Source organism: Patagioenas fasciata, chromosome 8, assembly GCF_037038585.1.
Source record: "Patagioenas fasciata isolate bPatFas1 chromosome 8, bPatFas1.hap1, whole genome shotgun sequence".
NCBI classification, from domain to species: Eukaryota; Metazoa; Chordata; class Aves; order Columbiformes; family Columbidae; genus Patagioenas; species Patagioenas fasciata.
The window spans coordinates 42,541,538-42,556,256 of record NC_092527.1 but is presented as its reverse complement, the minus strand read 5'-3'; the positions used below and the strand labels follow the sequence as shown (position 1 = coordinate 42,556,256).

Here is a 14,719-nt window from a genome sequence, read left to right as displayed (position 1 = left end):
CCCAGAACAAAACAGGAACGTGGGCTTCTCGATCCTAGAGAGGATAACGTGAAGAATTGTCGCAGGTACTGCCCTTGCCAAACCTGCCCAGGGAGCACAACCGCCGCAATAAACCGGATGTTCTGCTCAGAGGGGAAATCTCAGCAGGTCTCCCTCAAATTATTTTCCTGCGGGAGCTGGCAAAACCGTAACCAGCAGCGTCTTTATAAACGGGGACCTCTCCGTGACCAGCGCGCTGTGCCAGACGCGTCTCATCCTGCCCCGTCCCGCAGCGCCCGCCGCGCTGCCCCGGGACCCCATCTCCGCTCATCTGAAAATGCAGACTGACATTGTCACTTCCCTGCATTTCAGTCTGGAACGGCCCCGAAACATTAAAGCAGAAACACTGTGCAACGAGACACCCTGCGCTTTGATAGAAATTGACAACAATTAGTCTGCCAGAAATCACTTTGCTATTGCTGAGCCACATCCTGCTCTTCACTGAGATCAAGAAAGTTACACAAGATTTACACGGCCATAAAAATGAGCAGCCTTTGAGTACTTTCCTCCGTATCTTCCCACAAATACTGTGTGCTCAACCGGAGCTTCTCGATGGCTTGAATTTCCCTGCACAGTTCACTTTAAACAAAGCTGTTTGGGGTCATCGTGCACAGCAAAGACTTGCCAATTAGTATTCTAATAACGTAGCTCATTAGCTTTGCCGCCGTGCCCCTGTGAAGAAAACCATTCGCAACCCCTTTCAAAATGCATGAATGTATATATTCGGAAGGCAGTTGATAGAACATTACAGGAAAATTCAAGCTCCAGTAGCTCGCCAGCTCCCTTGTGCATCATTTCTGGAAAAATGTGCTGCTGACCTCAAAAACCCAACCTGAAACGCATCGACGGAAAAGCACTTCGACTATGGGACCAGTGCATAAAGCAGCGTAAAGAAAAGTGACGGCTGCAGACCCAATGGGTGACGGGCGCTCAGCACCGGTGCGGGAGGAGGTGACCCGGTGGGAGCTCCTACCACCCATGGATGGGCAAATAACATTGTCTGATTCTGGAGATTTGAAACTGGAATTTCCGACTGCTGCCTAGTGTAGGGAATGCATTGTCTATTCTTAAAAATGTTCAGACCACTTCTAAAATGAATTTGTACTGGTGCAAGAAGCACAAGGACAAGAGGATCTGGGGACAGGTGGGTTAGTCTGAGATCATGGTCCAGGCTGAGCCTAAAGCACTGGTCAGCATCACCAAGGGGTGTTGGGAGACCATCTCCCCATGCTCCTTTTAGACTGAGGTATCCCCTCCGTCCTCCTATCACTGACAAAATGTAAACAGTTTCCTTTTAATATTAATATTTTCAATTATCTAATGAAGATCAAAATAATTAAGGCTGTAATTACAGTACAACCTGGTTACCAACAGGAAACCTTACCGTCGGGAATCAAGCCGGATCCTTCTTCACAGAGGGAATTTGTCTTTGCAAGGATAAGCACATGACCTACTTTTGTCATTCCAGTTGTATCTGTGTCAGTGTCAGCCCAGGGTAACGTCACACAACGCCTCAAATGTATTTATCAGAAGGAATTTAGTTACAGACGACATTGTGCAGTCATGATGGGCAACTACTCCTTCTCCTCAGACATTCCCAGGCTCCTTCCCGTGCCGGGCCCGCAGCTCCGTTCCACATTTGTGTGTACACACACGCACACACACACAGAGTGTGGTAGTAGGTACAGCTTTTCAGCTCCCCGAGTTCACGTAGGGTTTGACTGAATATGCGCTTAGACACTGTTGCTGCCTTCCCGAGGTGTGAGCGTTCAAGCACCAGCCCGTGCACTGGGTGCGGATGTTCCCTGTGCAAACCCCGGCTGCACAAGTCACCCCGTGTTCCGGGGAAGCCCTGGGGCGTCTGTGTGTGCTCCAGCTCAGCACACGCAGCAGGGACGCGCTGCTCCCCAGACACCACCCACACGGGCAGGGAGGCAGGGCATTCAACGGCAGGCTTGCAGGAAAATGTGCATTGGCTGTAGCATAGAGCCTAGTGCTCCGTCATTTGCACGTTTCAATAAGGAAACACTAATTACTGCCTGTGCCAGTCAACGGCCACTGCAGCAGAACTTACTTCTGCGTGTGATGTGAAGAGAAGAAACAGCAGGCGTCCGACAGAACAGGCATGGAGGTTCCAAGTAGAGGTCTTTAAAAATGCTACTTATCTTTGTCAGACGTTCTTCATTTTTTTTTGAAAATAGAGTTAAAATAAATGTGTTTTGGGTCTTGCTGTTGTTTGTTTTTTTAACTAAAATATGATAATTGGGGAAAATATTACAAATCTGGGGATGCTCATGCCCTTCAACATATGTAAAAGTTAGTATCAAGAAAAATATCTCTTAGTTTATCTGGCAACTTTTTTATTTGGAAATAAGCCCGTGCTACCTGTTCCTGGGAGCCTCCTATCTCCAACACGACTTAAACACGCAGCAAAAGAGAACTCACTCCCTAGAGGTGCCGAAGGCCGGCGAGCGGCCCCGCAGCAGCGGCGGTGCCGGGGATGCCGCTCCAGAGCCTGGTCCTGCTGCTGGGCTCCACGGCACAGCCCGGCATGAGTCGGCACCACCACATCTGATCGGAAAAGCAGGAATGCCATCCAGAGCAGCAAATCAAACACCTCAACATCCGGGAGAGGTTCAAACTCAGAGCTGATAGACGTTCTGCTTAGAAGAAGTATGTGGGAAATAGAAAAGAAGGCAAGGAAATGGATGGGATGGTGGTTCTCTGCAGCAGAGCCCAGCCCTGTGCGGGCGGCACAAGGGACAGGTGAACAGGAGCTGGGGCAGCCCCAGCAGAACCGCCCTTTGCCCAGCAGATAAGTGCTTGGATTTGCCTCTCGGTTTGCCTGTCCACAGACTTATCCTGAGCGTCATCCACAGGAGCGACTGAATTCTATTCCAGATTCTTATTTTTTGGAAATTGGAGCATTTTCTCCCATTTTGGGACAGAGAGCAGAGTTCAGCAAGCACTGGTCACTGGTCTTTCTGGGCATGACAGACTCCCCGGGCTGTGGCAGTGGTGATTTCTCACCAGCCATCTTGCCGGGTTCTGGTCCCCTGTCTAACATCTCAATATTCTTCAATATTCTTAAATAAAGGAGCTTCAGACAGTGCTGGGGTGACCGCTGCTACTGTCCCATCACGTTCACCAAGTAACTCATTACCAGCATCAATTAGAAAACAACTGAAACTGTGAATTAAAATACTTTTCTGACTACTATTTGACTTTTCAATCCAAATTGAAAAATATTTTCGTGTGCCGCACTTACATATTTTTAAAAGCTGCATGATTGCTCGCTGTTCATACAGATGTGGCAGTGTATTTCATGACCTCCCTGGGAACTTGTTGAGTGACCACTGATCTAAAAGCATAAAGTTAGCATTGTGATCATGTCATACTGAAACTCAATACCTGAATTACTCAAGTAAGATAGGGGTAAATAAATAATGTCTGCATAAAGACTTTGGTAACTGTGTGATCATCAGAAGCGTTTGAACCTGAGCAAGAGAGACTACCAGCCACGTGAAGGGAGTTACATGGTATATGTAATCACATACAAAGGGGTTTCCAGCTGACCAGTGCGCCTCACCTGCCAGGAGCTGGTGTTTTACTCCTGTCCCATGTCCCCACGGCCCGGCAGCTCCTCCAGTGTCTCCTGCCCCTCAGGAGCTGATCCTGCGTCCCGCAGCCCTGGCTCCGTGCTCCTGCACAGCCCGCACAGTCAATCTCACTGGGCGATTTCTTCTGGGCCATTCTTCTTCACCTGTGCTCCCAGGGGACCCGTTTCGCTGCCGGCTCCGGGCTGGGGCTCCGCAGTGTTCGCGCTCCCGGCCACGGTGACAGCACCTTCTGTTCCCTCTCGTGCGTCCCCTAGCCCGGGGCGTGCAGGTCAGGGACAAGGTGTTTTAACATTAATTCTCTTCCCAGTTGAACTTTTTGCTGGGACAATGTTAAGCCTTTTGCCATCATTCGGGGAGAGCGAGTTATAAATCACTATGCCGTCCTTCTCATCGCGCTGCAGGCCATGGTCTACTGCAAACTCAAAGAAAATTTCCAGCTTGATTTCCTGAACATAGCTTCATGTTTTTCCCTAAAACTGGGCTTGTGGGATATTCAACAAACCATCGGACATACGCTGTGTCGTGAAGAAACACCTTGGAACAAAACACTTCATTTTCATTCCCATTTATCTTCTCATGAGTTACTCCCTCTGGAACTCTTCCCAAAATCTTCTTCCAAGACAGATTTTTAAATAACTATGAATAACAAATACAAATGCGTGACGTAGAAAACAGGACACGGTCACTTCTACAGAGAAGCAATTTACTCCCTGCTTAGCAGGGAACCCGAACGTATTCAGCTGATCTGAATAAGGATACCGCTCGTCACGCAGAGCTGAGAGCGACTTCAAGCAGCAGAGCCGGCCCCGGCGGAGCCGCGGCGGGAGGGAGGGGGTTTTTGGCTTTCCTCTTCGTCGGCTTAGTTCTGGCTTTTCCAAAGGCTCGGTCAGCGATTTCAGCGCTGCAGACGCCACCCGTGCAGATGTTCCCACGGACCCGAGCTGAGCTTCAGTCCCAAAGGGTGAGAAAGGCTGCACCTTCCATCGCCAGCAGCCAAATATGAGATATTCGGGGTGTTTGAAACAGCAATGTCTCTTTTTCTGCCTCGGGAATCAGTGCTGTCTTCCTGTTAAGAATGGCAGAAGCAATTCCAGCTTCCTCGGTAGGCTGGAACAAGAACCGAGATTTAAAAACAGGGATCAAAAAAGAGTATGTCTAGCCAAAAATACCACGCATGAAATTTCTGTAAGATTTATATTTATAACTATCTGTGTGAGCCGTACAACTGATAAAAAAGGATTTCTGCTGTGTTCTGTTGACTCTGATGACTCATAGGGAATGTTCCCCTCGATGTGGTAATTTCTGCCACCTCCAGAAGCGCAGATTGGCATTTTATCTCTTATTTACATGGGAAAAAAGGTGGGCTTGGGCAATATCTTAGGGTCCTAAGGTGTGACGCAGGGAGAAACACATTTATTATAGAAATGACATGTTGTCCCCAAGCCATTCTGGCTTTGCAGCCTGAACACAGGACAAGCTAATGCGAGGGGTTTAATCCAGCTGTTAGCGAGTCAGCCCAGCTGTGCGGCAGAGGGAGCGCTGGCTTTAGAGATCTCCATTTGGGTGATCTGGGGCACCCAGGGAACCCCCAATGCTGCAGAGGGCTCTGGTGCCAAACAGGATGAGGAGGGCAGAGCAGAGGTGATCCGAGCACTTACCTTCCGTGTGTGGCCTGAGGGGCTATGACCAAAGAATGAAAGCTAAAGAGAAAAATAAAAACAAAAATAAAAACTGAAAAGGGGGCGGGGGGAGGAGAGGAAAAAATGGAAGAGAAGAAAGAGAATCAGAGTTTACAGTGTGTTGAGCTGAGAAATAAGCTGTGGTTACAGACAGAGTACAACAAAACTTGCTGTTGGGAAGAAACACGGGGGTGCGGTGAGCGCCGGGGCTGGGCTGGGCTGGGCTGGGCTGGGCTCTGCAGAACCCAGCAGCTCCTGCTGCTCAGTCGCCCAGCCCAGCAGAGCCCAGCCCAGCAGAGCCCAGCCCAGCCCAGCCCAGCCCAGTGCCCCGCAAAAACGGGGAGGAAAATGAACAACAGCTGCATTCTTCTGATACCTCAAAAAATACCCCAAACCTGCACTGCTAAGGTTTGGGTTTAGTTTCAGGTGAAAGTCCAGCTCAGCCCCTGTTGTACCAGAACAAGTTCTCCCATGGAAATGTCACTAGATGGCTGCAGATGAGGGTCATTTTGGGGTGAAATTCAACAGTTATGGCTTGGCCGGAGAAAGCTCGATGACATTGACCGCGGTGGCAGCGACTGTGGCTGCGGGCGGGAGAGCAGAGGGAACCCCGGCTCCCTTGGGGCGCGGGGCTGCAGGAGGAGGAGAGATCCCGAATCCTCTCCCCGAGCGAGACCTCCCCGGCGCAGCCAGCAGCTCCCCAGCACCCCTGCCCGGGCACGGGGAGCCCACGGCCCTGCAAGTCCTGCGATTAGGACTCTACTGAATGATAACAGAAGGAAAGACTCCATTTAAGCTGGTGACCTTTCCTTCTCAGCGGGACTAATGCAAATGCATGATGGTTTCTTGTGTTAGCTCACTGCACTAACAAACACAAACTTCTTATAAGGTGGTTTTCTTAGCCAAGGTGAAATGAATAGATGGTCACGTGCACATACGAACACTGTTTCATCTGCATTACCTTACCTTTTCCTCTAACTCTTTTATTTGTCTTTTTTGGCCTTCAATTCTTTCTTCTAGCTCTTTAATTCTCTGTCAGATTTCAAATAAAGAAATATTTATTAACCAACCAAATACAGATGTACCCAGAAGATGCATTATTTTTGGAGATATAAATTGTATGTGCTTGTGCTTATAAAACAAAAAAAAAGGGGTTTTAAGCTGAAAATGAATCCTCTGTGAATGTCACTATGCACAACAAATTCATGAAAACCAAGACGCCCTGTTCGCAGGGATCATCCAAGGCCACCGCAACCCTGCTGCAGGACCAGCCATCCCTGGGCCAGCTCTATGAGCAGAGGCCGGTGCCCCCGGGTTCATCACGGTCCCATCCGAGGGCCCGTCCCAGCCCCATCCCGCAGCAGCACCCACCTGCTGTGCGTGCTGAATGAGCTCCATCCGCTCGCGCAGGATCTGGGCGTCCCTCTCCCGCAGCTCACTCATCACCTGCCGCTTCCATTGCTCTACGGCGCTCTTCAGCTTCTCTTTCTCCTCTTCTGAAAGAAGTTCGGAAATTTTGGCTCCAGCTTCTTGCTGCAGGGCATCATAGAGCATGGCTTCTAATTCCAGAATTTGCTAATCAAAAACAATATAAGGCTGTCAGCTGGACCTTGTCTCCGGTCGGATGAGGATTTTGTGAGGAGCTGAAAATCCTCCCCCGGGACGGCCAGGGGAGCAGCAGCGGGTGTGCGCTGGGCATCCCGCACGGGGTGGAGCGGGGAGCTCAGCCGGGATCAACCACCGCGGGCTGACGTGACCCCGCGGGCTCCCAAAAACACACCCGTGTCAGCTTGTCCTTTCTGGAGACGGGAAATGGCCATGGGGAGAAAAGGCAAAAAGAACACAAAAAGGAAAGGAAATACAGGAAAAGGGAAAGAGGTTCATAAGAGACTTATTCCGTGAGTCACAGATATTTTTAAATGTAACGCTCAGTCTCTCCATTCACCTCTCCCGGCTGCTGTATCAGCAGCAGGAGAGGATATGGCACCACTTGATACTCCCGCTGAGCACTTACAGTGCCTTGTACCAACGAGATTAAAATGCCCATGTAAAGGCATTTCCAGCACGTCCTCTGGCAGAGCTGCCAGCTCTAAGAGGCTTTATGCTCAAGAAAAACAGATCTGGTAGCTGCGCACTGTTCTGCAGTCTCACGGTGACGGATGCACCCTCCAGATTTACTGAGATACACAGCGTGTGGGACACGGACTGGCAACGCTTCCCCAGGGGGACCCAGCAGGGCACCCTCCTGGGGCAGGTGACCTGGTCAGACAGCATCTCCTGCTTAAAGTCCAAGGTGAATGTTATTCCTGCAAGCCAACAACACAATAGAATCTTTTTCAGCAAGTTTGATATAGAGCCAGACACAAAGCAGCAACTGATGGTATCTTCGCACACCCTCTCCAAAGCTGGTGGTGTCTTGCAGAGCTCTGTGTCTCAGGAGAACATCACTGCTGCAGTGGTGTGGTTGGAACCCTGCAGGGCTCTGTGTCTCAGGAGAACATCACTGCTGCAGTGGTGTGGTTGGAACCCTGCAGAGCTCTGTGTCTCAGGAGAACATCACTGCTGCAGTGGTGTGGTTGGAACCCTGCAGGGCTCTGTGTCTCAGGAGAACATCACTGCTGCAGTGGTGTGGTTGGAACCCTGCAGAGCTCTGTGTCTCAGAACATCACTGCTGCAGTGGTGTGGTTGGAACCCTGCAGAGCTCTGTGTCTCAGAAGAACATCACTGCTGCAGTGGTGTGGTTGGAACCCTGCAGAGCTCTGTGTCTCAGGAGAACATCACTGCTGCAGTGGTGTGGTTGGAACCCTGCAGAGCTCTGTGTCTCAGGAGAACATCACTGCTGCGGTGGTGTGGTTGGAACCCTGCAGAGCTCTGTGTCTCAGAACATCACTGCTGCAGTGGTGCGGTTGGAACCCTGCAGAGCTCTGTGTCTCAGAACATCACTGCTGCAGTGGTGTGGTTGGAACCCTGCAGAGCTCTGTGTCTCAGAACATCACTGCTGCAGTGGTGTGGTTGGAACCCTGCAGAGCTCTGTGTCTCAGAAGAACATCACTGCTGCGGTGGTGTGGTTGGAACCCTGCAGAGCTCTGTGTCTCAGGAGAACATCACTGCTGCGGTGGTGTGGTTGGAACCCTGCAGAGCTCTGTGTCTCAGAACATCACTGCTGCAGTGGTGCGGTTGGAACCCTGCAGAGCTCTGTGTCTCAGAACATCACTGCTGCAGTGGTGTGGTTGGAACCCTGCAGAGCTCTGTGTCTCAGAACATCACTGCTGCAGTGGTGCGGTTGGAACCCTGCAGAGCTCTGTGTCTCAGAACATCACTGCTGCAGTGGTGTGGTTGGAACCCTGCAGAGCTCTGTGTCTCAGAACATCACTGCTGCAGTGGTGCGGTTGGAACCCTGCAGAGCTCTGTGTCTCAGGAGAACATCACTGCTGCAGTGGTGCGGTTGGAACCCTGCAGAGCTCTGTGTCTCAGGAGAACATCACTGCTGCAGTGGTGTGGTTGGAACCCTGCAGAGCTCTGTGTCTCAGAACATCACTGCTGCAGTGGTGTGGTTGGAACCCTGCAGAGCTCTGTGTCTCAGGAGAACATCACTGCTGCAGTGGTGTGGTTGGAACCCTGCAGGGCTCTGTGTCTCAGGAGAACATCACTGCTGCAGTGGTGTGGTTGGAACCCTGCAGAGCTCTGTGTCTCAGAAGAACATCACTGCTGCAGTGGTGTGGTTGGAACCCTGCAGAGCTCTGTGTCTCAGAACATCACTGCTGCAGTGGTGTGGTTGGAACCCTGCAGAGCTCTGTGTCTCAGGAGAACATCACTGCTGCAGTGGTGTGGTTGGAACCCTGCAGGGCTCTGTGTCTCAGGAGAACATCACTGCTGCAGTGGTGTGGTTGGAACCCTGCAGGGCTCTGTGTCTCAGGAGAACATCACTGCTGCAGTGGTGTGGTTGGAACCCTGCAGGGCTCTGTGTCTCAGAACATCACTGCTGCAGTGGTGTGGTCGGAACCCTGCAGAGCTCTGTGTCTCAGGAGAACATCACTGCTGCAGTGGTGTGGTTGGAACCCTGCAGGGCTCTGTGTCTCAGGAGAACATCACTGCTGCAGTGGTGTGGTCGGAACCCTGCAGGGCTCTGTGTCTCAGAACATCACTGCTGCAGTGGTGCGGTTGGAACCCTGCAGAGCTCTGTGTCTCAGAACATCACTGCTGCAGTGGTGTGGTTGGAACCCTGCAGAGCTCTGTGTCTCAGAACATCACTGCTGCAGTGGTGCGGTTGGAACCCTGCAGAGCTCTGTGTCTCAGAACATCACTGCTGCAGTGGTATGGTTGGAACCCTGCAGAGCTCTGTGTCTCAGAACATCACTGCTGCAGTGGTGTGGTTGGAACCCTGCAGAGCTCTGTGTCTCAGAACATCACTGCTGCAGTGGTGTGGTCAGAACCCTGCAGAGCTCTGTGTCTCAGGAGAACATCACTGCTGCAGTGGTGTGGTTGGAACCCTGCAGAGCTCTGTGTCTCAGAACATCACTGCTGCAGTGGTGTGGTTGGAACCCTGCAGAGCTCTGTGTCTCAGAACATCACTGCTGCAGTGGTGTGGTTGGAACCCTGCAGGGCTCTGTGTCTCAGGAGAACATCACTGCAGCAATGGTGCGGTTGGAACCCTGCAGAGCTCTGTGTCTCAGAACATCACTGCTGCAGTGGTGTGGTTGGAACCCTGCAGAGCTCTGTGTCTCAGGAGAACATCACTGCTGCAGTGGTGTGGTTGGAACCCTGCAGAGCTCTGTGTCTCAGGAGAACATCACTGCAGCAATGGTGTGGTTGGAACCCTGCAGAGCTCTGTGTCTCAGAACATCACTGCTGCAGTGGTGTGGTTGGAACCCTGCAGAGCTCTGTGTCTCAGAACATCACTGCTGCAGTGGTGTGGTCAGAACCCTGCAGAGCTCTGTGTCTCAGGAGAACATCACTGCTGCAGTGGTGTGGTTGGAACCCTGCAGAGCTCTGTGTCTCAGAACATCACTGCTGCAGTGGTGTGGTTGGAACCCTGCAGGGCTCTGTGTCTCAGGAGAACATCACTGCTGCAGTGGTGTGGTTGGAACCCTGCAGGGCTCTGTGTCTCAGGAGAACATCACTGCTGCAGTGGTGTGGTTGGAACCCTGCAGGGCTCTGTGTCTCAGAACATCACTGCTGCAGTGGTGTGGTCGGAACCCTGCAGAGCTCTGTGTCTCAGGAGAACATCACTGCTGCAGTGGTGTGGTTGGAACCCTGCAGGGCTCTGTGTCTCAGGAGAACATCACTGCTGCAGTGGTGTGGTCGGAACCCTGCAGGGCTCTGTGTCTCAGAACATCACTGCTGCAGTGGTGTGGTTGGAACCCTGCAGAGCTCTGTGTCTCAGGAGAACATCACTGCTGCAGTGGTGTGGTTGGAACCCTGCAGAGCTCTGTGTCTCAGAAGAACATCACTGCTGCAGTGGTGCGGTTGGAACCCTGCAGAGCTCTGTGTCTCAGAACATCACTGCTGCAGTGGTGTGGTTGGAACCCTGCAGAGCTCTGTGTCTCAGAACATCACTGCTGCAGTGGTGCGGTTGGAACCCTGCAGAGCTCTGTGTCTCAGAACATCACTGCTGCAGTGGTGTGGTTGGAACCCTGCAGAGCTCTGTGTCTCAGAACATCACTGCTGCAGTGGTGTGGTTGGAACCCTGCAGAGCTCTGTGTCTCAGAACATCACTGCTGCAGTGGTGTGGTCAGAACCCTGCAGAGCTCTGTGTCTCAGGAGAACATCACTGCTGCAGTGGTGTGGTTGGAACCCTGCAGAGCTCTGTGTCTCAGAACATCACTGCTGCAGTGGTGTGGTTGGAACCCTGCAGAGCTCTGTGTCTCAGAACATCACTGCTGCAGTGGTGTGGTTGGAACCCTGCAGAGCTCTGTGTCTCAGAACATCACTGCTGCAGTGGTGTGGTTGGAACCCTGCAGGGCTCTGTGTCTCAGGAGAACATCACTGCTGCAGTGGTGTGGTTGGAACCCTGCAGAGCTCTGTGTCTCAGAACATCACTGCAGCAATGGTGTGGTTGGAACCCTGCAGAGCTCTGTGTCTCAGGAGAACATCACTGCTGCAGTGGTGTGGTTGGAACCCTGCAGAGCTCTGTGTCTCAGGAGAACATCACTGCAGCAATGGTGTGGTTGGAACCCTGCAGAGCTCTGTGTCTCAGAACATCACTGCTGCAGTGGTGTGGTTGGAACCCTGCAGAGCTCTGTGTCTCAGAACATCACTGCTGCAGTGGTGTGGTCAGAACCCTGCAGAGCTCTGTGTCTCAGGAGAACATCACTGCTGCAGTGGTGTGGTTGGAACCCTGCAGAGCTCTGTGTCTCAGAACATCACTGCTGCAGTGGTGTGGTTGGAACCCTGCAGAGCTCTGTGTCTCAGAACATCACTGCTGCAGTGGTGTGGTTGGAACCCTGCAGAGCTCTGTGTCTCAGAACATCACTGCTGCAGTGGTGTGGTTGGAACCCTGCAGAGCTCTGTGTCTCAGAACATCACTGCTGCAGTGGTGTGGTTGGAACCCTGCAGAGCTCTGTGTCTCAGAACATCACTGCTGCAGTGGTGTGGTTGGAACCCTGCAGAGCTGTGTGTCTCAGAACATCACTGCTGCAGTGGTGTGGTTGGAACCCTGCAGGGCTCTGTGTCTCAGGAGAACATCACTGCAGCAATGGTGTGGTTGGAACCCTGCAGAGCTCTGTGTCTCAGAACATCACTGCTGCAGTGGTGTGGTCAGAACCTTGCAGAGCTCTGTGTCTCAGAACACAACTGCAACAGTGCAGCTTGAACCTCTAGATGGGCTGTCTGAAAATGCCATAGGTATCTGTTGTGATAATTCAGGTCAACTCAAAATCATCAAGGTTTTCCACCTGAGTCTGCGGGCGGTGTTTTCTTACTGTGTCAGCAGAGTCAGGACAGAAGAACACAAGCATTTACAACACTAACATCACGTCAGGAGTCACAGAAACTGATGGTAACCGAAAGACAGCAACCATGTGGGGAAGATCACATCAGATCTCAGAAGAAGATTCTGCTTTCACTTTTAAAAATAATGCCAACGTCCTTGCTTATTGTGTCTCGATAAAATGCTGCTATTTGAAACGCGGGTTTCTGTTGGCCCCAAGCCTCCAATATACACCTGTCACCCCTCTCTGATTACACTGGCTGTGGAGTACGAGGAGCGTGGGGAAATGCAGGGTCTCAGAGCAGCAGCAGTGTCCGGAGTCTCCGTGTGAGCCAAATCCCCACCAGCAACCAGAGGGAGTGAAATCCGTGCAAGAAGCTTAGCGGTTCCAGCTGGTAATCGTGTTGGCTGTAGGCAGCGGGGGAAGATTAGTGGCTCCTTGTCCCAAAGGGCACAAAGGAAACGTGGAAGTGAAACACATTACACAAATCAAAAAAGCTTTTGCCACTCGAATTTTGAGGCAGAACAAAACTTCCTTGCTGCTTTCAGGCTGCATTTGTGCTGGGAGCAAAGCCCATGGCTCTGCCTGGGGACATTCACTGATGCCGTTAAAGAACACGGGACAATGCAAACCACCCATGCATTGCATGGTTGAATGCAATACATTCGTTATGCTCGTTCCTTCTCCAGGAGAGGCAGCGCCAAGGAGCTTGTTGCTGTTGATCCTTTGGTAGATCTGGGATCCTGGACCTGGAGATCCACCTCCTGGAGCAGGGACGCTGGCCCAAAGCCACAGGGATGCTGAGGGATGGACGGCCAAGGCTCCACTCTGCTGCCATTGCAAGTTTCCGTGTATTCAGATTTATGGATCCGTTTCAGATTTACGGATCTGTTTCAGAGCTCACCCAATGCCCGAGGACCGTCCCTCTCAGGGCTGATCTGGGGACATGAATCCCCCAAACTGCTGCTCAGAGCAGCCCGAGGCTGCAGGGCATGATCTGGCCTTAGGGCTGACACTGCAGGTAAGCCAGGCCTTGGGCACTTCCCAGGGTTTCCACTGTGCACAGGCTGGCTCCAGATAGAGCTCAGCATTTGGCAAAATCAGTCTTAAAAATCTTCCTCAAAGGACAGAAACCGTGCTGAGTAAAAGCTCCCTCAAATGGTCTGAGATACGGATCATAGGTATCCAGAAAAGGAGGCATAAATACTCATGGCTTCCCAGAAAGTGTAAGATTTAAATGGAGCTGAAAGAATGAGATAAATCAATATGAAAGTTGATGCATTTATGTGTTTCATGAGCATATATTGACCTTTTTCCTAACTGAAGGTAACAAGGCAGCTGATGACTGAAGAGATGGTTTAAATGGCTTAGGATCAGCTAAAGATGAACCTGACCTAAAAAAAGTTTCATTTCAACTTCACACAATGACGGAATATCTGCAGCTTTTCGTTACAGAGGCTGTGATCTAAGACCTAAGGAAATGTCTAGGCTAAAATCTCTCTTTTGGAAGGAAAAGAGAAGTTACTGGAAACATCATTTTCTTATCAGCCATTTAGCGAAACCTCTACAAATTAAAACTCGTGTTAAGTTAATGCTCAGGTCCTAATCCTGCAAGGATCACCCAAACACAAGGAACTCTGTCCATAAGGAGCTCATCATTATCGCATGGTATAGAGGATTTGTTAAAATTCAGCCTGTTCAGTCCTGGGGTGACTCCACGAGCAGTGCTGCCCAAAGCAGAGGGTTTGTCTATAGGGAACAGACCACACGTATCAATACCACCCACGGGAGGTCAGTCAGGACGTCGGCCCGGAGCGGCTCTGCTCACCTTGTGAGCCTGGTCCAGGGACTGCTTCCTGAAGTCCAGCTCCTCGTCCAGGTAGCCCTTCTGCTTGCTGAACAGCTCCTGGGGACACGGCAGAGGTGGTGGGTGCGCGGCGCCCGGCTCGGCCGCCCCTGGCCCCCTCCCGCCCCCTCGGTACCTTCTCGTTCTCCAGGTCCAGCATCTTCTGCTGCAGCGCGGACTCCGTCACCTCGATCTGCTGGAGCCACTGCGCACAAAGCAGAGCAAAGTGAGCCCGAGGAGCGGCCGCCGCACGGGCTGGCAGCACACGCGGCAAGTACTGCGGTACAGTCACCAATAAAACGGGAAAAATTAACTATATCATCATGTTTTCTCTTTTATATGTACTGGCGATGGGAAAACAGCATTATTTCAAAGCCTAGCCACTTACCTTCTAACACCATTTAATTAACATTTTAAAATAAGCAACATCTGCCTGTATTGCCTGAATGTTGCCTTTAATATGACAAGAAGTGGTATAGGTGTAATTCCACATAAAGAATAACGGCAGTTGGTGACTAAGGTATCATTTACATCACCACGGCTTCAAGTGACCTGTTCTGAGAGGGTCGGGCGCTTTCACGCTGCGCGTTACTGATGAGCGATGCA

The 14,719-nt window shown here is 51.4% G+C and overlaps 1 protein-coding gene across 21 annotated transcripts in view; it reads right to left on the bottom strand.

The window, feature by feature from the left end:
- Positions 1-4,490: 4,490 nt before the first annotated feature.
- Positions 4,491-14,719, bottom strand: part of JAKMIP3 (Janus kinase and microtubule interacting protein 3) — a 62,890-nt gene continuing 52,661 nt past the window's right edge. For 8 of the 21 annotated variants that reach the window (XM_071812262.1, XM_071812273.1, XM_071812257.1 and 5 more), the window contains 6 exons: positions 14,250-14,318; positions 14,096-14,173; positions 6,710-6,913; positions 6,305-6,370; positions 5,318-5,359; positions 4,491-4,766 (listed from right to left, as the gene is read on the bottom strand). In XM_071812262.1, the coding sequence (XP_071668363.1) occupies positions 4,608-4,766; positions 5,318-5,359; positions 6,305-6,370; positions 6,710-6,913; positions 14,096-14,173; positions 14,250-14,318 (618 nt within the window). In that variant the 3' untranslated portion in view covers positions 4,491-4,607. Of the gene's footprint in view, positions 4,767-5,317; positions 5,391-6,304; positions 6,371-6,709; positions 6,914-14,095; positions 14,174-14,249; positions 14,319-14,719 lie in introns of those variants that run through there. The other 13 variants (XM_071812266.1, XM_071812267.1, XM_071812268.1 and 10 more) reach the window with 6 other exon arrangements.